The sequence below is a fragment of the Hyperoodon ampullatus genome (assembly GCF_949752795.1).
Source record: "Hyperoodon ampullatus genome assembly, chromosome: 2".
In the NCBI taxonomy this organism is placed as follows: Eukaryota; Metazoa; Chordata; class Mammalia; order Artiodactyla; family Ziphiidae; genus Hyperoodon; species Hyperoodon ampullatus.
The window spans coordinates 126,922,736-126,944,714 of NC_136915.1; the positions used below are offsets into that span (position 1 = coordinate 126,922,736).

At 37.6% G+C, this 21,979-nt stretch overlaps 1 protein-coding gene across 1 annotated transcript in view; it reads right to left on the minus strand.

Moving 5' to 3' along the window:
- Nucleotides 1–21,979, minus strand: part of SDCCAG8 (SHH signaling and ciliogenesis regulator SDCCAG8) — a gene marked incomplete at its 5' end in the record, with an annotated part of 265,292 nt that overhangs the window by 71,721 nt on the left and 171,592 nt on the right. The window contains one exon of the mRNA XM_079726777.1: nucleotides 15,626–15,757. Within this exon, the coding sequence (XP_079582903.1) occupies nucleotides 15,626–15,757 (132 nt within the window). The remainder of the gene's footprint in view (nucleotides 1–15,625; nucleotides 15,758–21,979) is intronic.

Consider the following 21,979-nt stretch of genomic DNA (forward strand, 5'->3'; position numbering starts at 1 on the left):
CAAGGGAAATTATTAAGGGTCTAAAGACCACTAAAGAGACATGAGAACTAAATGCAGCATAGGATCTTAGACCAGAATTAGAATATTAGGGGAAAAACTGGTGAAATCCCCATAGGGTCTAGAGATTAGTTTCTAGTATTGCATCAATACTAATTTTCTGGGTCAGATAACTGTATTGTGGTTTTGTAAGAGGCTGACATCGTTGGCAACTGGATGAAGGGTATATAGGCACTCTCAATTATTTTTGCATCTTTTTATAAGTCTAAAATTACTTCCAAATAAAAAACTAAATAAATGTAATTTTCCTATGTAACAAAAGACAGCTATTCATTTCATAAATTAAATTCTTACTGAATTAATTATGTAAGAAAAAAGGCAAAACTGGCCAATAACGTTTTTAAAAAATGTGTTCTAAAATGTATATTTGAAATTAAATCCATGTATAGAACAAAAACATATAAAAGAGCTTCATGATATTTTTTTGAATTCTTACTTTTTAATGTAAAATTCCACTGTTACTTTTATAGATTCCTCATTTTGTTATTGACTATTTTTTAGAGCAATTAAAGATTCAAAGCGAAACTGAGGGGACGATACGGACACTTCTCATACACATTTCCCACACGTTCATAGCCTCCCCCATTAAGCAACATCCTCCACTAGAGTGGTACATTTGTTACAACTGATGAACCTACACTGGCACATCATAATCATCCAAAGTCCACAGTTTACATTAGGGTTCACTCTTGGTGTTGTACATTCCATGGGTTTGGACAAATGCATAATGACATGTATCCATTTATAGTATCATACAGAGAAGTTTCACTGCCCTACAAAAAACCTCTGTGCTCCACCTATTCACCCAACCCCTAACCCCTGGCAACCACTGATCTTTTTCTTGTATCCATATTTTTGCCTTTTTGAGAATATCACCTAGTTGGAAATCATACAGTATATATATTTTTCAGATTTGCTTCTTTCACTTAGTAACATGCATTTGAGTTTCCTCCAGGTCTTTCCATGACCTGATAGCTCATTTCCTTTTAGTGCTGAAGAATATTCCATTGTCTGGATGTACCACACTTTATTTATCCATTCACCTACTGAAGGGCATCTTGGTTTCTTCCAAGTCTTGGCAATTATGAATAAAGTTGCTGTAGACATCCATGTGCAGGTTTTGTGGTGGACATAACTTTTAAACTCCCTTCGGTAAATACCAAGGAGCACCACTGCTGGATTGTATGTTTGGTTTTACAAGAAACTGCCAAACTGTCTTCCAAAGTGACTGTACCATTTTGCATTCCTACCAGCAATGAATTCAAGTTCCTTTTGCTACAAAGACTTATCAGCATTTGGTGGTGTCGGTGTTCCAGATTTTTGCCATTCAAATAGGTGGGTAGTGGTATCTCATTGCCATTTTAACTTGCATTTCCCTGATGACATATGACATGGAGGATTTTTCATATGCTTATTTGCCATCTGTATCTCTTCTTTGGTATCTGTCAAGGTCTTTGGTCCATTTTTTAATTGGGTTGTTTGTTTTCTTGTTCTTGAACTTTAAGTGTTCTTTGTATATTTTGGGTAACGGTCCTTTATCAGATATGTCTTTTGCAAATATCTTCTCTTAGTATGTGGCTTGTCTTCTAATTCTCTTGACATTGTCTTTCTCAAAGCAGAAGTTGTGAATTTTAACAAAGTCCATCTTACCGATTATTTCTTTCATGTATCATGCTTTTGATATATCTAAAAGGTCATCACCATTCCCAAGTTCATCAAGGTTATCTTCTAGGAGTTTTACAATTTTGCGTTTTATATTTAGGTCTGTGATTCATATTGAGTTAATCTCATGTAAGGTGTAAGATCTGTGTCTACATTCATTTTTCTCTATGTGGATGTCCAGTTGTTCCAGCATTATATTTTGAAAGGACTGTCTTTGCTCCACTGTACTGCCTTTGCCACTTTGTCAAAGGTTGGTTGACTATGTTTATGTGGGTCTATTTCTGGGCTCTCTATTCTGTTTCATAGATATATTTGTTTGTTCTTTCTTAAATACTACACTGTCTTAATTGCTGTAGGTTTATAGTAAGTTGGAAGTCAGGTAATATCCAGTCCTCCAACGTTGTTCTTCAATATATTAAAATTGTTTTGGCTATTTTGGGTCTTTTGCCCCCCCCCCCCATACAGAAACTTTAGAAGCAGTTTGTCCCCATCCACAAAATACCTTGCTGGGATTTTGATTGCACTTGTATTAATATACAGATCAGGTTGGGAAGAACTGATATCTTGATGGTATTGAGTCTTCTTTTTTTTCTTTTTCTTTTTCCTCCACTCTTTTGTAGATCCTATTCTCGCATAGGTCATTACAGAGTATTGAAGAGAGTTCCCTGTGCTATTCAGTAGGTTCTTATTAGTTACCTATTTTATATATAGTAGTGTGTACATGTCAATCCCAATCTCCCAATTTATCCCTCTCCCCGCTTTCTCCTGTGGTAACCACAAGTTTGTTTCCTATATCTGTGACTTTATTTCTGTTTTGTAGATAAGTTCATTTGTACCATTTCTTTAGATTCCACATATAAGTGATATCATATGATATCTGTCTTTCTCTGTCTGACTTACTTCACTCAGTATGACAAGTTCTAGGTCCATCCATGTCACTGCAAATGGCATTATTTCATTTTTTATGGCTGAGTAATATTCCATTGTATGTATGTACAACATATTCTTTATCCATTCCTCCATCAATGGACATTTAGGCTGCTTCCATATCCTGGCTGTTGTAAATAGTGCTGCAATGAACATTAGGGTGCATGTATCCTTTTTAATTATGGTTTTCACTGGATATATGCCCAGGAGCAGGATTGGTGCATCATATGGTAGCTCTATTTTTAGTTTTTTAATGAATCTCCATACTTTTCTCCATAGTGGCTGTATCAATTTACATTCCCACCAAGAGTATAGGAAGGTTCCCTTTTCTCCACACCCTCTCCAGCATTTATTATTTGTAGATTTTTTGATGATGAACTTTCTAACTGGTGCGAGCTGATACCTCAGTGTAGTTTTGATTTGCATTTCTCTAATAATTAGTGATGCTGAGCATCTTTTCATGTGCCTCTTGGCCATCTGTATGTCTTCTTTGGAGAAATGTCTATTTATATCTTCTCCCCATTTTGGGGGTTGGGTTGTTTGTTTTTTTGATATAGAGCTGCAGAAGCTGTTTGTATATTTTGTAAATTAATCCCTTGTCGGTTGCTTCATTTGCAAATATTTTCTCCCATTCTGTGGGTTGTCTTTTTGTTTTGTTTATGGTTTCCTTTGCCGTGCAAAAGCTTTTAAGTTTAATTAGGTCCCATTTGTTTATTTTTGTTTTTATTTCCATTACTCTAGGAGGTGGATCAAAAAAGTTCTTGCTGTGATTTATGTCATAGAGTGTTCTGCCTATGTTTTCCTCTAAGAGTTTTATAGTATCCGGTCCTACATTTAGATCTTTAATCCATTTTGAGTTTTTTTTTTTGTGTACGGTGTTAGGTAGCATTTTAATTTCATTCTTTACAGGTAGCTGTCCAATTTTCCCAGCACCACATATTGAAGAGACTGTCTTTTCTCCATTGTATATTCTCGCCTCCTTTGTCATAGATTAGGTGACCATAGGCATGTGGGTTTATCTCTAGACTTTCTATCCTTTTCCATTGATCTATATTTCTGCTTTTTTGTGCCAGTACCATACTGTTTTGATTACTATAACTCTGTAGTATAGTCTGAAGTCAGGGAGTCTGATTTCTCCAGCTCTGTTTTTCTTTCTCAAGATTGCCTTGGCTATACGGGGTCTTTTGTGTTTCCATACAAATTGTAAAATTTTCTGTTCTGATTGTGAAAAATGCTATTGGTAATTTGATAGGGATTGCATTGAATCTGTAGATTATTTTGGGTAGTATAGTCATTTTGACAATATTGATTCTTCCAATCCAAGAACAAGGTATGGCTCTCCATCTGTTTGTGTCATCTTTGATTTCTTTCATCAGTATCTTACAGCTTTCTGAGTACAGATCTTTTGCCTTCTTAGGTAGGTTTATCCTTAGGTATTTTATTCTTCTTGATGTGATGGTAAATGGGAGTGTTTCCTTAATTTCTCTTTCTTATCTTTCATTGTTAGTGTATAGGAATGCAAGAGATTTCTGTGTATTTATTTTGTATCCTGCAAATTTACCAAATTCACTGATGGGATCTAATAGTTTTCTAGTAGCATATTTAGGATTTTCTATGTATCATGTCACCTGCAAACAGTGACAGTTTTACTTCTTTTCCAATTTGAATTCCTTTTATCTCTTTTTCTTCTCTGATTGCCATGGCTAGGACTTCCAAAACTATGTTGAATGAAAATGGCTAGAGTGGACATCCTTGTCTTCTTCCTGATCTTAGAGGAAATGCTTTCAATTTTTCACCATCGAGAATGATGTTTGCTGTGGGTTTGTTGTATATGGCCTTTATTATGTTGAAGTAGGTTCCCTCTATGCCCTATGATAAAAACTTCTGGAGAGTTTTTATCATAAATGGGTGTTGAATTTTGTCACAAGCTTTTTCTGCATCTATTGAGATGATCATATGGTTTTTATTCCTCAGTTTGTTAATGTGGTGTATCACATTGATTGATTTGCAGATATTGAAAAATCCTTGCATCCCTGGGATAAATTTCACTTGATCATGGTGTATGATCCTTTTAATGTGTTGTTGGATTCGGTTTGCTAGTATTATGTTGAGGATTTTTATATCTATATTTATCAATGATATTGGCCTGTAATTTTCTTTTTTTGTGATATCTTTGTCTGGTTTTGGTATCATGGTTATGGTGGCCTTGTAGAATGAGCTTGGGAGTGTTCCTCCCTCTGCAATTTTTGGGAAGAGTTTGAGAAGGATAGGTGTTAACTCTTCTCTAAATGTTTGACAGAATTCACCTGTGAAGCCATCTGGACTTTTGTTTGTTGGAAGATTTTTAATCAGTTTAAATTTCAGTATATGTGATTGTTCTGTTTGTATTTTCTATTTCTTCCTTGTTCAGTCTTGGAAGGTTATACCTTTCTAGAAATTTATCCATTTCTTCTTGGTTGTCCATTTTATTGGCATAGAGTTGCTTGTAGTAGTCTCTTATGATCCTTTGTATTTCTGTTGTGTCCATTGTAACTGATCCTTTTTCATTTCTAATTTTATTGATTTGAGTCCTCTCTCTTTTTTTCTTTATTAGTCTGGCTAAAGCTTTATCAATTTTGTTTATCTTCTCAAAGAACCAACTTTTAATTTCATCCATCTTTGCTATTGTTTTCTTCACCTCTATTTCATTTATTTCTGCTGTGATCTTTATGATTTCTTTCCTTCTACTAACTTTAGGTTTTGTTTGCTTTTCTATCTCTAGTTGCTTTAGGTGTAAGGTTAGGTTATTTACTTGAGATTTTTCTTGTTTCCTGAGGTAAGATTGTATTGCTGTAAACTTCCCTCTCAGAACTGCTTTTGCTGCATCCCATAGGTTTTGGATTGCGGTGTTTTTATTGTCATTTGTCTCTAGGTATTTTTTTGATTTCCTCTTTGATTTCTTCAGTGATCCTTTGGTTATTTAGTAACATATTGTTTAGTCTCCATGTGTTTGTGTTTTTTACAGTTTTTTTTTTTTTTCCTGTAATTGATTTCTAATCTCATAGTCTGTAGTTTGAAAAGATGCTTGATATATATGATTTCAATTTTCTTAAATTTACAGAGGCTTGATTTTGGGCCCAAGATGTGATCTATCCTAGAGAATGTTCCATGTGTACTTGAGAAGAAAGTGTATTCTGCTGCTTTTGGATGGAATGTCCTATACATATCAGTTAAGTCTATCTGGTCTAATGTGCCATTTAAGGCTTGTGTTTCCTTATTAATTTTCTGTCTGGATGATCTGTCCATTGGTGTAAGTGGGGTGTTAAAATCCCCCACTATTATTGTGTTATTGTCAATTTCCCCTTTGATGGATGTTAGCATTTGGCTTATAAATTGAGGTGCTCCTACGTTTGGTGCATATAATTTACAATTTTTATACCTTCTTGGATTGATCCCTTGAACATTATGTAGTGTCCTTCCTTATCTCTTACAACAGTCTTTATTTTAAAGTCTATTTTGTCTGATATGAGTATTGCTACTTCAGCTTTCTTTTGATTTCCACTTGCATGGAATATCTTTTTCCATCCCCTCACTTTCAGTCTGTATGTGTCCCTAGGTCTGAAGTCGGTCTCTGTAGACAGCATATCCATTCAGCCGGTCTATGTCTTTTGGATGGAGCATTTAATCCATTTGCATTTAAGGTAATTATCAATATGTATATTCCTACTGCCATTTTCTTAACTGTTTTGGGTTTTATTTTTTCTTCCCTTACTCTTTTGTTGCCTTCTCTTGTGGTTTGATGATCATCCTTAGTGTTGTGTTTGGGTTGCTTTTTCTTTCTTGTTTGTGTATCTATTGTAGTTTTTGGGTTTGCTATTCCCATGAGGTTTTAATTTAGCAGTCTATATATGTACAAGGTTGTTTTAATTTGCTAGTCTCTTTCCCGCCTACAAAAGTTCCTTTAGCATTTGTTGTAAAGCTGATTTCATGGTGTTGAATACTCTTAGCTTTTGCTTGTCTGTAAAGCTTTGGTTTTCTCTGTCGAATTTGAATGAGAGCCTTGCTGGGTAGAGTATTCTTGGTTGTAGGTTTTTCCCTTTCATCACTTGAAATATATATGCCACTCTCTTTCTGGCCTGCGGAGTTTCTGCTGAAAAATCAGCTGATAATAATAATCAGGTTTCCATCATATGTTATTTGTTGCTTTTCCCTTGTTGCTTTTAACACTTTTTCTTTGTCTTTAATTTTTGCCAGTTTGATTAATATGTGTCTTGGCATGTTCCTCCTTGGGTTCATCCAGTGTGGGATTCTCTGTGCTTCCTGGACTTAGTGAGTGTTTCCTTTCTCATGTTAGGGAAGTTTCTGGCTAAAATATCTTGAATTATTTTCTCAGGTTCTTTCTCTTTCTCTTCTCCTTCTGGTACCCCTATAATGAGAATGTTGGTGTGCTTATTATTATCCCAGAGATCTCTGAGACTGTCCTCATTTCTTTTCATTCCTTTTTCTTTATTCTGTTCTGTGGCAGTGATTTCCACCACTATGTCTTCCACCTCACGTATTCATTCTTCTGCCTCAGTTATTCTGATATTGATTCCTTCTATTGCATTTTTCATTTCAGTTATTGTATTGTTCATCTGTTTGTTTGTACTTTAAATCTTCTAGGCTCCTTGTTAAACATTTCTTGTATCTGCTTGATCTATCCCTCCACTCTTTTTCCAAGATTTTGGATCATCTTTACTATCATTACTCTAAATGCTTTTTCAGGTAGATTGCCTATCTCCTCTTCATTTAGTTGTTCTTGTGGGTTTTTATCTTGTTCCTTCTTTTGTAACATATTTCTCTGTCATCTCATTTTGTCTAACTTTCTGTGTTTGTGGTGTCCTTTCCACAGGCTGCAGGATTGTGGTTCTCTTGCTTCTGGTGTCTGCTCCCTGGTGGGTGAGTTTGGTCCAGGGACTTGTGCAACCTTCCTGGTGGAAGGGACTGGTGCCTGCCCTCTCCTGGGTGCAGCTGGGTCTTGTCCCTCTGATGGGCAGGGCCACGTCAAGGGGTGTGTTTTGAGGTGGATGTGGGCTCAGTACGACTTTAGGCAGCCTGTCTTCTGATGGGTGGGGCTGTATTCCTATCTTGGTGGTTGTTTGGCCTGAGGTTTTCCAGCTTTGGAGCCACAGGTTGTTGGGTGGGGTTGGGTCTTGGTGCCAAAATATGGACCTCCGGAAGATCTCACTCCAATCAATATTCCCTGGGGCTTCTGCTACCAGTGTTCTTGCCCTCGTGGTGAGCGATAGTCGACCTTCACCTCCCCAGGACACCCTCTAAGATCCCTAGGTAGGTGTAACCCAGGTTGCTATTGAGGTACTGCTTTGTGCCGGGTCCCAGTGCATGTGAGACCTTGTGTGTGCCATCCAAGGGTTTAGTCTCTGTTTCTCCCAGCCCTATGGAGTTCCTGCACTCAAGCCCTGCTGGCCTTCATGGCTAAATGGTCTGGGGGTTCTTTTACCCAATTCCAGACCCTCAGACTGTCTTGGAGGGCTATTTTATGTGGGAATGTCCCTATGTAGCCTGCATGGGTTTAATATTTTTTGGTGCGAGGGTTGTTTTTAGTATAGATGTTTGCCACCTCTTCCTCAGTGTATGCTGGCCGTTATCCCCTTTACAGGAGGTGTGACTGATGTTGTGGTGAACAGAGCCAGCACTGGATATTGAGCAGGGCCTCCCCTTTGCTCTGCGGTTGTCACTGCCCTGTCAGACATGGGGTCTGCTCCCTAGTTGTTGGAGTAGAGGCCCTCAGATCTGTTTCTTAGCTGTGTTTCTGATCTGCAGTGTGAGGTAGGCAGGATTGGAATACTCCCACTGGGAGGGAAGCCTCTGAGTATTCCTCCTCTGGACCTGTTCACCTGTGGCTGTGCTCTGTTATGTCACTTTTCACCTGTTGTGCGAGCTCTCTTACACTGTTGTTGACACTGCTCTAAGGCCCCACCTTAACTGTGGGTATGCCAGCAGTTGGCCCTGGTGTCTCTCAGACGTTGTTTTCACCAGGCCACCAGCATAGATCACTTAAGTCAGGTCCCAGGATTGTAGTAATCATGGATTGGACCCACTATGGGTGCTATGGGGGCAGCTCTGACTCTAGTCTGGCCCAACCCCCATGTGTATGTGCCGACAAAATCTACAGCTGCTAAAGTTAGGCCCATCTTGGTTGCAGGAGCACTGGCTGTTCATTCAGATGTTCTGTAGGCACTGAGTTTACAAAGCCAGTCACAGCATTGTCAATTCATGGTTTGCACAGCTGTGTGGAGAGGTTTCAGCTTTTCTTTCTTAGTTGCATGGCCCCTAGGCTCAGTTGTGGTTTCAGCCCCACCTCTGCTTGTGGGCCACCCATAGGGGTCTGCTGTCAAGGCTGCCCTGGAGCACAGGAGTCCACCCTGCCAAGAAGGGGTTGTGGCAGCAGCATGGTGGCTGGGGTCACAGGAGCCCTGGCAGCAACAGGCATGAGGGGGAGCTGGCGGCTGCAGGCACAAGAGAGTCGGCCCCAGTGGGGGCTCTTCCTAATACCCAGCCACAGGCGTGAGCGAGCCAGCCCTAGTGTTGATGAGGCATGTGGGGAAGCTGGCCCCAGTGGTGACAAGGCATGTGAGGGAGCCAGCCATCGCAGGCACAAGAGAGCCGGCCCTTGGAGGGAGGGGGGCCTCCTAGCACCCAGCCACAGGCAGGAGAGAGCAGGCCCCAGAGAGGTCCCCCTAGTGCCTGGCTGCCAGCATGATAGAATCGGCCCTGGTGGGGGACCCTCCTAGTGCCCAGCCCCCTGCACAAGAGGCTAGCCCTGGCAGGGGCCCCTCCTTGCACCCAGCTGCTGGCTCGAGAGGGCTGGCCCCAGCAGGGACCCTTCCTAGTGCCCAGGGAGGCAGGGGTGGCACATGGGGAGAGAGCCTGCAATGGCAGCTCTGCCCCTTACACATCACTTAACAATGGTGCTTTGCTTCTATGGCTGTCTGGGTTTCCTCCACAGGCATTCCTTGTTGCAATGTCCTCGTTCCTGTCCCCTCAGGCTGTCTCCTTATAGCCAACAGCAGTCCTCTACCCAGGTTTGCTCTCCAAACCCCACATTCCAGCATGCAGCCCCCATTCTCACCAGGGAAACATCTAGGGCTGGGGCACACAGGGCTGTGGCACGAACCGTCTGTGTAGGTCTCACTCTGTCTTGCCTGCCACAGAACAGTTGCTGCACTCTCTTCTGATAGCCCCGAAGCTCCCCTTCTGTCCCAACTGATCTCCCCACCAGTGAGGGGGCTTCTCCAGATGCAGGAACCTCTCCTCTCCTCAAGCTCCACCCCAGGGCTGCTGTTCACGTCCTGCTTCCTCTCCTCTTCTTTCCCCCTTCTTTCTTTCATCCTACCTGGTTATGGTGGATCTTTCTTGTCCTTTTTGGTGTCCAAAGTCCTCTGCCAGTGTTCAGCCAGTGCTCTGTGAGACTTGTTCCATTTGTAGATGTATTCTTTTTTTCTTTCTTTTTTTTTTTTTTTTCTTTTGCGGTACGCAGGCCTCTCACTGCTGTGGCCTCTCCCATTGTGAAGCACAGGCTCCTGACGAGCAGTCTCAGCAGCCATGGCTCACGGGCCCAGCTGCTCCATGGCATGTGGGATCTTCCCAGACCGGGTCATGAACCCGTGTCCCTTGCATCAGCAGGCTGACTCTCAACCACTGTGCCACCAGGGAAGCCCTGTAGATGTATTCTCGATGCATCTGTGGGGAGAGATGAACTCCACATCCTCCTACTCCTCCACCATCTTGACCTCCTTTGATACTGAGTCTTCTTATCCATTAACCTGAATATCTCTCTATTTATTAGTTCTTCTTTAATTTCATTCATCAGAGTTTTATAGTTTTCCTCATCTAGATCTTGTACATATTTGTTAGATTTATACCAAAATTTTTCATTTTAGGGGGGCTAATGTAAACGGTATTTTGTTTTTAATTTCAATTCCACTTGTTCATTGCTGTTATATAGGAAAGCAAATAACTTTCAGATATTAACCTTGTACCTTGCAACCTTGCCATAATTGCTTTTTAGTTCCAAGAATTTTTCATCAATTCTTTCAGATTTTCTACATAGATGATCATGTCATCTTGCAATCAAGTTTTTTTTTCTCTTCCCTCCTAGTCTTTATACCTTTTATTTCCTTTTCTTGTCTTATTGCATTACTTCCAGTATGATGTTGAAAAGGATGGGTAAAAGGGAATAACCTTGACTTATACCTGATCAATGGGGAAAGCTTTGAGTTTCTCACCATTAAGTATAACGTTAGCTGTAGATTTTTTAAAAGATATTCTTTATCAAGTTGAGAAAGTTTCCCTCTATTTCTAGTTTACTGAGAGTTTTTTAAAATCATGAATGTGTTTGGATTTTGTCAAAAACTTTTTCTGCATCTATTAATGTGATCATGTGATTTTTCTTTTTTAGCTTATTGATGTGATAGATTACATTTAATTTTCAAATAATGAACCAGCCTTGCATACTTAGAATAAATCCTACTTGACTGTGGTGTGTAATTCTTTTTAAATGCTGTTGGATTCTATTTCCCAATATTATGTTTTTTCAAGCACTTCTCGGAAAATAATGAACAGTCCTCCAAAATTTAATGTTGAATTAGATAAAAATCAAAACTTTACTTCTTATTTTTAACCCTAGTTTTCAAGGAATAAAATTTCTATTAGAAAAATACAGCTTACAGATTTGGTAAAGATCATTGTGAGGTAGTTTATAGAAGAATTACCAATTCTAAACTAATAATTAGTTTGTTACATTTCAGTCAGCAGCTTCATTCAATGTTTCTTAAAATTATTTATTTATTATTATTATCTTTTTTTTTTTCTTTTGGCTGTGTTGGCTCTTCGTTGCTGTTCGTGGGCTTTCCTCTAGTTGCAGCGAGCCCAGGCTACTCTTCATTGTGGTGCATGGGCTTCTCTTGTTGTGGAGCAAGGGCTCTAGGCACACAGGCTTCAGTAGTTGTGGTACACGGGCTCAGTGCTCATGAGCTCTAGAGTGCAGGCTCAGTAGTTGTGGCGCATGGGCTTAGTTGCTCCACAGCATGTGGGATCTTCCCGGACCAGGGATCGAACCCGTGTCTCCTGCATTGACAGGAGGATTCTTAACCACTGTGCCACCAGGGAAGTCCCCATTCAATGGTTTTTATGTATATAATTTAAACAATACACTATCATTAGAAATTTTTTAAAATGTGAAAGTGTATAACCAAAAAAACAACCAGGATTTCTGGGGGTTGGTGACATAATACTAAATCACATGAGAACACATGAGTGCGTTCAGCCCATTTCCACTAGCTCTAGGGCTTGCTCCCTCTGTATACACTGTGGAGTTCTCACGTGGTTCTACTTTCTAGGGAGAAATATATGAATCAATACTTATTTTAAAATATAACTAGAAAGAAATACCATTGCTATCTTTAGCCTGAATTCCCTGGTCTGCCTTTGTGGACACCAGGGGTTCCAAACTACCAGCTGGAAAATGTAACTTTCCTGACTTTATAATTTTAATAATCTTGACAATCAGAATTTAATAAATTCACATTACTGCAACTCAAAAAATTCTCTTTTCCAAAATGCCCCTCCCAATACATCTACCCACCACCAGTTGGTTGGTCTGTCTCTTGCTTTCTCTTGCTTCCCTCTTTTCTGTGCACCCAAATCTTATGAAAAAGTGGTTTAAATTTGCTATTTCAATTTTTCAACTCATACTAAGTTTTCAATCCATATTATATGATTTCTGTACCCACTCTTCCAGTACAAATATTTTTGTTAACAACCAGTGCTGTCCATGTCACTAAGTCCAATGGATAGTTTTCAATCTTATTTAATCACTCAGCAGCATCTGGTAGATCACCTCCTCTTTCCTGAAGTATTTCCATCTGTCGGCAAGCATGATAACAAGCCTTTTCAGTTTCTACTTATTTCTCAGGTTACCTTACCTTTAAAATTTTGGATGTTCTTTAGGATTCAGTAAGCCCATCTTCCTTCTCACTTTATTTATCTAGGTGACCACATTTACTCCCAAGGTTTCTAATATCCTCTGTAAGCCAGTGGGGATTTCTATCTCCAGCCCAGTCCTCACTCCTGAGCTTAGCCCCTTGTGTCCCCATGCTTATTCAAAATACCCATTTGTACAATGCTCTTGAACATTAAATTCAACAGGGTCGAAACCTAACACTTGGTCTTATCCCAAACCCAGGCCATCTCGACCACAAACATGCTTATTTTGTGTATTTTCTATTCTCACTAAGTACTACCACTATGTATGTATTGCTCATGTCAGAAATATGGATATGCACTCTTCTCTACCCAACATAGCCAATCAGTCATTAAGTCCTGTTGATTTCACCTCCTATATACTTCACCAATCTGTTTATTTCTAGCATCATTATTATCAGTTCAACCTAAGCCATCATCACCACTTGACTAACTGCTCTAGTAGCTCCTTAACTGGTCTTGTGTAAACACCATGGCTCTGCTCCAATCCATTATCTACTCTGGAGCTGGAATGCTCTTTTTAAAATGCAAATTCGATCACATAATTCTCCTTTGTATTTAAAAAAATCTTTTAATATCTTCCTTTTAGTAAAAGGATAAAATGAAAGGTCTACAATAGAAACTTAAAGGCCTTGTCTTTATCCAGCCCTCACCTGCCTCTCCAACCTCATCACATGCTATTTCTTCCATTATTCTTTATGTTAAACACAGTTTCTTTCCTTCTTTAAAAGTCCTACCTCAGGACCTTCAAAGAGTTTTGAAAAAGAAAAGAGTTTTCTTTTCTCTAGAAGAGGAGCTGGCAAACTTTTTTAGGAGAGGGCGAGATAGTAAATATTTTAGGCTTTATGAGCCAATAGGTCAGTCTCTGACTCACCTACTCAACTCTGACATTGTAGGGTGAAAGGAGCCACAGATAACATGTAAAAAAATGAGCATGAATATGTTCCTGAGCCATACAAAATGGGCTTGGGCTGGGGTTTAATTTGCTAGCTCCTGCCCTAGGACTAATAATCCCTATATTGCCACTCACAGATTCATTTCAAGTGCCATTTTTTTCATTGAAACTTTTTCTGATCAGGGTAAGTCACCTTATTAAATGTGCTTATACCACAAAGTATATTTCGCTTTCATATAACTAATCATTACTGCAATTAATTAGATATTTGTGAAATTCTCTTGTCAATATCCATCTTCCCTATTAGGCTGTAAACTCCATTAGACTAGGAATTATATTTACTTTGTTATTTCATTCCCAGCATGTGGTGGAGAACATGGCACATGGTAGCAATCCATAAATATTTGTTGAATGAATGAACAATTAATTTATTATCTGACCTTCAGTTGGCAACTTTATCTTTCTGAGCCTTAGTTCTCCACCTGGAAAGGAAGATGATAATAACAACTACTTCCCAGGTTTGTTTCAGGTAAGAAAACATGAGTGAGGTGAATTTTGTGAACTCTAAAACAATATACAGATGTAAGAAAAGAAATATTAGAAAGATGAGTTGGTTGCATAGTACAGGAACAAATTATAGTCCAAGGTCCAAATCTTTTCACTCATTTTCTTGGCCTTCTAGCTAAGAATGGTTTTTGTCTTTTTAAAGGGTTGTCAAAAAAAGCAAAAACAAAACAAAGACTACGTGACAGAGACTACTCATGGCCCAGGAAGCCTAAAATATTTTACTCTCTGGCCCTTTACAGAAATAGTTTGCTGATCTCTGGCTTAGAAAATAAATGAACGATTAATACTTTATAAATATACTCATATTTTAATATTTTGGTGTCATTTTCTGACTACTTTTCTTCTCTTCAATAGAGAAAGTGATTAAATTTATAAACATTCCTCCTCCCCCTGCCGAGGGACTCTATGTTTACTTTAAATTAAAAATAATGATAAAAGGAGTATTTAAATATTTTCTTTTCCCCTCAGTTATATGAACAATTGATTTTGAAACAGAGTAGGCCTGGGGTGTCTGGGGATGGGATAGAAATGGGGAGATGGATGCCAAGAAAACTATCTCCACTGGAAGGTTAACAGCTGTTATGTATGTGATTGCTGAGATTTTTTTTCCTGGGTAATTCAACACTGTATAGAAATTAGGAATGACACATTTATAGTAAACAATAAGGGACTGTGTTTTTCACACACAAAAAAATACTGCACAAAAAAGGAAAGGAATTTGGAATCAAGAGATCATGATTCAAGTTTGAACCCTACCAACTTACTCAATATGGCACTTTGAGCAAATACATTAGTATCTCTCAGCTTGAGCTTCTCCATCTAGAAAAAGAGAGTAAATATTGATTCCATTTAGTAGGTGGCTATTATGAGCCAGGTGCTTTACATATATTATATTTGATCTTTATATCAAACTGCGAAGTGGCTATTGTTAGCTCCAATATATAGATGAAGAAACTGATGCTCAGAGAGGTTAAGTAACTTGCTCAAAGTACACCACTAGGAAGAACCAAAGGGTCTGGAGTCAAATTCTGACTCTAGCAATATATTTAACCTTCTTAGGCCTTACATGTTTTATCTTACAAAAATACATACAAAACCTAATTTCTAGAAGAGATGTTTTGAAATTCCTGCATATTACATTACCAGCTTGCACCTTAAAGGTAGATGGTTTTCCTACAAAGGTAAGAAAACATGAGTGAAGTGAATTTTGTGAACTCTAAAACAATATACAGATGTAAGAAAAGAAATACTCAATACTCAATACTTCTGCGTCTTTAGAGAATAGTAAAGAGGGAATGTGCTCTCCTCTCTGTGTATTATAAGAACAACCTAAATTGAGAAAGCATAAATATATAGAAATATTAGATTTTAAGCATGTTCCTTGAGTACCATAGTAACCATGAATTCTATTTATTCCACAGCAATTCCCATTCTGTTTTTGAACCAAACACATTCAATATATGGCACATCAGTTGATTATTAAGTCTTTATTACCTTTGCTTCATTATCTCATGTAGTCTCCCATGCTGGACACACTGTTCCTCCAATTCATCATTTCTTCTCTGTAACTTTTCCAGTTTGTCATATGTATACCTTTTTTCTTGACTGAGCTGAGCTATTTCAGATCTAGAGAGGTGTAAACAGAGAAGTGACAGATGTTAAAGGTTCTTATTACCAGAGCATGTTTGTATTGTATAACCTTATCATTTTCTTGAACTCTGTACTTAAACATAACAGTGTCAATAAAAATTATTTTATGTAAAATAAAATATTTCAGAAATTACAGAATGTCTAGTAGAAGGATATACACACTGCAGGAACTCAACTGGTAGACAAAGGAATAACAACTTCAACAGAGAGAGTTTTTTCAAGGAACAAGACAAAAATGATAATAATCAAATCCCGTTTTTAGAAAGACAGCTATTAATTTACCAAATGTTTAGTGAGTATTTATTACAGGCCAGCTACCATGCTGTTACAGGAACAACCCCAGGCCTAATTTCTGACAGAGAGTTGTTTCTTTTAATTAACATAGCTAATTTAATGGTACATGATTAAAATCATATAGTTTTAAAAACTGATGGGGCTTCCCTGGTGGCGCAGTGGTTGAGAGTCTGCCTGCCGATGCAGGGGACGCGGGTTCGTGCCCCGGTCCGGGAGGACCCCACATGCCGCGGAGCGGCTGGGCCCGTGAGCCATGGCCGCTGAGCCTGTGTGTCCGGAGCCTGTGCTCCGCAACGGGAGAGGCCACAACAGTGAGAGGCCCGCGTACCGCACAAAAAAAAAAAAAAAAATTGGTGGTTCTCTGCCCCCTGACTCCACCTCCAGCTTGTCAGTGTAATTATTAATATTTCAGTTTGTAGTTAAATCAGTATCCATTTTATGTCATAACAGCTACATAAATATTGGTCCTTGTTGTCTAAGGTCCTTGTTGTCTAATCATATTATGATTACACAAGCATTTGTGTACATTTATTTTCCCTAAACAAGTGGGCTTTAGTGTAGAATGATTGAGTGGCAAGCCATCTTTTCTGATGGGAGATTCCCAATATTATCAGTATCCGTAATTCTTTCCCCTGTGGCCATTCTGTTTCTCAAAAGAAGGATTCTCCATTTTCCTGCTTGTTGTGTACAACCCTAACCATCAGTGGTCTAGTAGCTGGTTGGAAATAGAGGGGTGGTGTACTCACCTTTCAGAATGTAGACTTTTAATTAATTCCTCTATTCTAATTTCAGTGCAGCTATTTTCACCAGTGCCTGCTGGTTTAATCTCTTCAGAGGGGAAGCTCCTAGTTTTCTGGGTGGAGGAGGGATAGTCACCTGGCTTCATGGGGTGGGGGTAGAACTGTCAACTTTGGCTTCAGTCCTATATTCCACTCCTGCCTTCTAAGTCTTTCTGGGATCCTGAGAGCAGATCAGCTTGCTTCACATACAAGTATCCCTGTCTGCAGACATTTAAGACTCACCTTCCTCCATTTGCTAAGTGAGGTACCATTCCCCCAATTTTCCTTCTGTTTTCACATTATTTCATTTGGGATTACAGATATCTATCTACTTTGGTGATGATTGGTGTTTGTCAGGAAATAATGTTACTTCTTCAGTGTCTTGGATGGCCATTTCAAGGCTCAAAATTTGAAGCTAAGAGAGACATCTGTCCAAGAAAAATTGTACTTCTTCCTTGATTTAATTAAACATTACTCCTTACTCCACCATCTCCTCATACTCCACTGCCTCATAGGTTAGAACTGAAAGCTTAGAAGTCTTGCACATTAAAATACGAGTAGTTAAAAATTGGTTTGTTCCTTGAGGTTTATGTGAGATGCTTGATGTAAAATTATTTCCCTCCAAAGAAAGGATTCCTCCATTAGGTGACATAGCCATTTTTTTTTTTTTTTCCTGGAAAAGATTTGGATTTGCTAAGGGAATTTATCCCAAGGACTAAGCTGCTTCACATGGCATGAAGCTATCGCTCGCTTTTAGTTCACCTCATTCCTCATTTTGTTTTCACCTTGGTTCAAGTCTCATCTCGAAGAAAGCTTGCTCTGATTAATACTTGCAGTTCTCAGTATGTCAGCACATTTTTTGAAACCACCTCTAGCTTTTATGCATACATTAGCTTATAACTTATTCCTGTGAATTGTGCTCTGTGCCTCATCTTTCTTGCTAGATTCCAGATTACACACAAGGGCATGGATTATCTCATTTTCAAGCTCAGATTAAGCACTCAATCTATATTTACTTCTTCTAATAAGAATTTACTTATATTTGAAATAGTCTAAATAAGTAAATAATGACTATGTCTATCCTTTCAAAATCACATACAATATAAAAGAATTTAGGAGCAGTTATATGAAATTTTTAATTTAGTATTCTTCCACGATTAGTATTTCCTATCACAATATGCACTATGCATTAAAATTCCAAAAGGACCAAACATATCCTTAAACCGGATTAGAAAAAAATGCATAAGAATATTTATCTGTTCTCAGGTACTTTCCCAGAAAAACAAGTCACTTTTTAAAAGTCACGAAGGAAACATAGATTTTACAATATAACAATATAAAGATTTTACATACAACAAAATCATATGTTTTCATGAGCATGTTCCTTGTAGCACTGTTTCTAGAAACAACCTTGTTCTGCAACCCAATATATGAAAACTTAACCCAGAAATGTATCAACAGATGATTAGTTACATTACTTAAAAAAAGAAATATCAAGATGCTATTCTGATAATATGGCTATTTATTGGTGTTATATATTGACCTAAAATATGAAATATTGGTAAAAAAGGAAAATATTAAAAATCAGCATAAGGTAGTTCTATTTTATAAAATAAAAAATATTTTGACATGTATACCACATATTAATATTGATTATCTCTTGGTGTCCAGATTAGAAATATAAAATATTTTTTTTCCTTTTCTGTATTTTCTGAATTTTTACAATGGACATGTATTGTAATATTTAAAACAAAAAATAAAGTCACCTTGATTTTGAAAAAATTCTTGAGAAACAGAAAGAACTGGGAACAAATTATTCAATATTAAAAAAAGGGGAACGTAAAAAATGAGACAGATGAATATTAGAAGCATTGTATAATAAACTGCTATCCCCACTCTTCATCAAAATTCCAATTAAAAAAGTACAAGGGATATGAAAAATACTCACAGAGGAAGAAACATAAATGATCAATAAACATTTATAAAACATTCAATTTCCCTATTATTCAAAGAAATGCCTAATAAAACATTTACTGTATGCCTACACTACACACACTACACTAGGTAGTGGAATTCATCGTTTACATTATGATCTCAATTAATACTACAATGTAAGTGTTTATTCCCTTTTCTCTGGGAGGTAAATATGAGGTTTAATAATTTGCCTAAGGTCACCTAAATGGTGATTACCCAAGCCCAGACACAAACACTGGTCTGTCCAACTCTAAAGGGGTTGTCCCACCCATTGTGCAACATGGCCCCTCACTCCTTTTTTGAAAAACCTCTCACTTCTTTTTGTCACAAACTGCTATGTACACGTATATACTGAGCAGAATTTAGTGCAGTACTTGAGCAAAGTCATACACATTAACAGCCTTAACAGGGTTCACAGTCTTTGGACCAGCAATCCCCTTTTAGACATCTCAACTAAGAAAATCATGAAAAAATTCAGATTTATGTATAAAATTATTATTATATTATTCATTACATTTAAAAAGAGTTTAAAATTCTGATGAATTATTATTCATATAAATGATTCAACTAAAATTATGTTTTCTGAGTATTTACTGATGTAGAAAAGTGTTCATTAGATAATATTAAGTAAAAAGAGCAGGATATAAAACTGTATATATATATATATATATATATATATATATACACACACACACACACACATATGTATATCACTCACAATATAAATGCATGGTAACATACACATTTACCTACACATGGAAAATGACTGAAAGTAAACATGTCAAAAGTTAACGATAGTTAGCTGGATGGTAATGTTACAGGAAATTTTTTTCCTTAATTCTTCTTTGCATTTATAACCAAATGCCCTACATTGAGGATATCTTATATACAGAATTTCAAAAATATAAATGTTAATTGTAAAGTACATATTACTATCAGGTATTTTATTGCTACAGTACTTTTCTGCTTTGCATATTTTATGTGTATGCTTTTCTTTGTTTATAATAGTAATTTGCCTACCAACTTCCAATGTTCAATAAAAATTTGGTATATGTACATGGACATCATTTTTATCTGTCTAGAGTCCATGATATATTGAAAGAACTAGCAGTTTGCAAAGTTCAAAGAGTAAATTTACGAGCTTCTATGTTAGCTTGAGATTACATTTGTGGCATGATTATCCTAGTGTTATATAAAAAGCAAATTGATTCTAATCAATTTTCATAGAAAATTTAGGTAATTTCTGCCTTTACAGAAGCATGAACTTCTCACTGCATTTTTATATACCAGTTATACTGTGTAATTACATTTTCATGAAGTATAATATTTTACTATGATAATTAGGATTACAGTGATAATTGCTTTTTAAGGAAAAACATAACCCCTTAATTTTTTACTCTTTTAGAATCTCATTCAACTTTCGGTAATAATTAGCAGAGGACAATATCAGTTTCTTCTTGTAGAATATAATTTTTGTAGCATCCCAAACTAACATCATCTAAACATGCCAGGGAAAAAAAAATAGTTCAACCGGGTATGTGTTCTTTACTTCAATTAAACTCACACAGTTGGATACCTACTGTTGCCAAAACAGTAATATAATTTATACATTATAGTCCACACAGTAAAACTACACTAAAAGTCATTTAACAATATTTATAACACCATAAAATACAGTGTTAAAATATATGAACTGCAATATGTACCAAAATTATAAAATTTGTTTCTCATCATCAGTGATTAAAACCAGGATCATTGCTCTAGCCTCAATACCCACAACCCTGGTGACAGATTAGAATTCAAATCTTAATGATCAATTTACAATTAACAAGATAGAAACGAAACAAATTAAACCAACCATTATATATAACGAGACCCAATGGATTCCCATTGTTCCTCTTAATTACAAAACGCAAATCACAAATACACAATGGGTAGTGTTAGACATCAATCCACGAACCTAGCAACCCAGAAAGTGACAATGATAGAAAAGGAAGAGAAGCAAAACCATGCAGACCCCAGTTCTATGCTCTATATCCTTTTCTTTTCACTGGGGCAGAAGTGTTGAGAGGTGAAAACCTAGCACATGCTGGATCTCCGTTCTGCAGCTGGCAGAGGCTCCCTTCCTAGCCGGTACCCAACCTCTCTGAGCTCTCCCCAGGCCAAGTTTTAGATTGCACTGCAAACTGCACTGCAAACATTTTACTGCTGATTCATCTAAGTGCCTGGGGAGAGGGAACACCTCCTTCACTTTGATAAAGAAAAATCACAGTTGCACCAAAGATATTTAAATATCTCCATTTACCAACTTCAGAAACAACCCTACCACTGTAATAAGCTCTCAGAGTCCTGGGGAATAAAGACAAAAGGGAGCTGAAGTTTATGTGAGTTTCATCTAAAATCAGCCAGAATGTCTGCCTAGTGCCAATTAAAAGCAAGATGGAATTACTTGTCTTGTCTGATGCTCAAAAACAAACTATATAAAATGCATGGAATTGGCAGTTCACTTTTAGTTTTAAAATGGGATGTGCCATTCACAAACCCTGGGGTTACAGACACCACCCGAGCAGTGTGGAAGGCATACTGTGCAGGAAGTACCGGCTCTTCACTGTGGAAGGCTTGCAGACAGCAGAAGCCATAGGCACAGCCATAATGCGACTTACATCTACTTGGGAAAAAACACATATAACAGGACACACACACGGAGGAACCATTTCTAAACACTTTCATAAAGCAGCCTAGCATGAGGATGGGATAGAGAGTAAGAGTGTCTGGGATTGGTGCTCCCGGATTGTCAGCTTTCCCAGTGATTCTTCAGGGGCTCTAGACAGAGGACTAGATCTGTGAGTTAAAAAAAAAAAAAAAAAAAAAGCGTATTTTAAATGGTATGAATCCATTTATTTAGTATGGGATTTTGAATAACATGAAACTCTTAGACAAAAAAAAAATGTTTAAACTGTTAGTCAACATGAAATAAATACACTTACTTTCAGGAAAAATTTTACTGCAGTACTCTGAGGAAAACCTGGATTAAAATTACCATATGGTCTAAATAATTATTTTGGAGACTGTGCTTTCACAATGAGAACAGTTTAGAAACCTCAAAAAAACTTCAAGATTTCCTCACTTTAAAGGACAGGGGGAATTATTT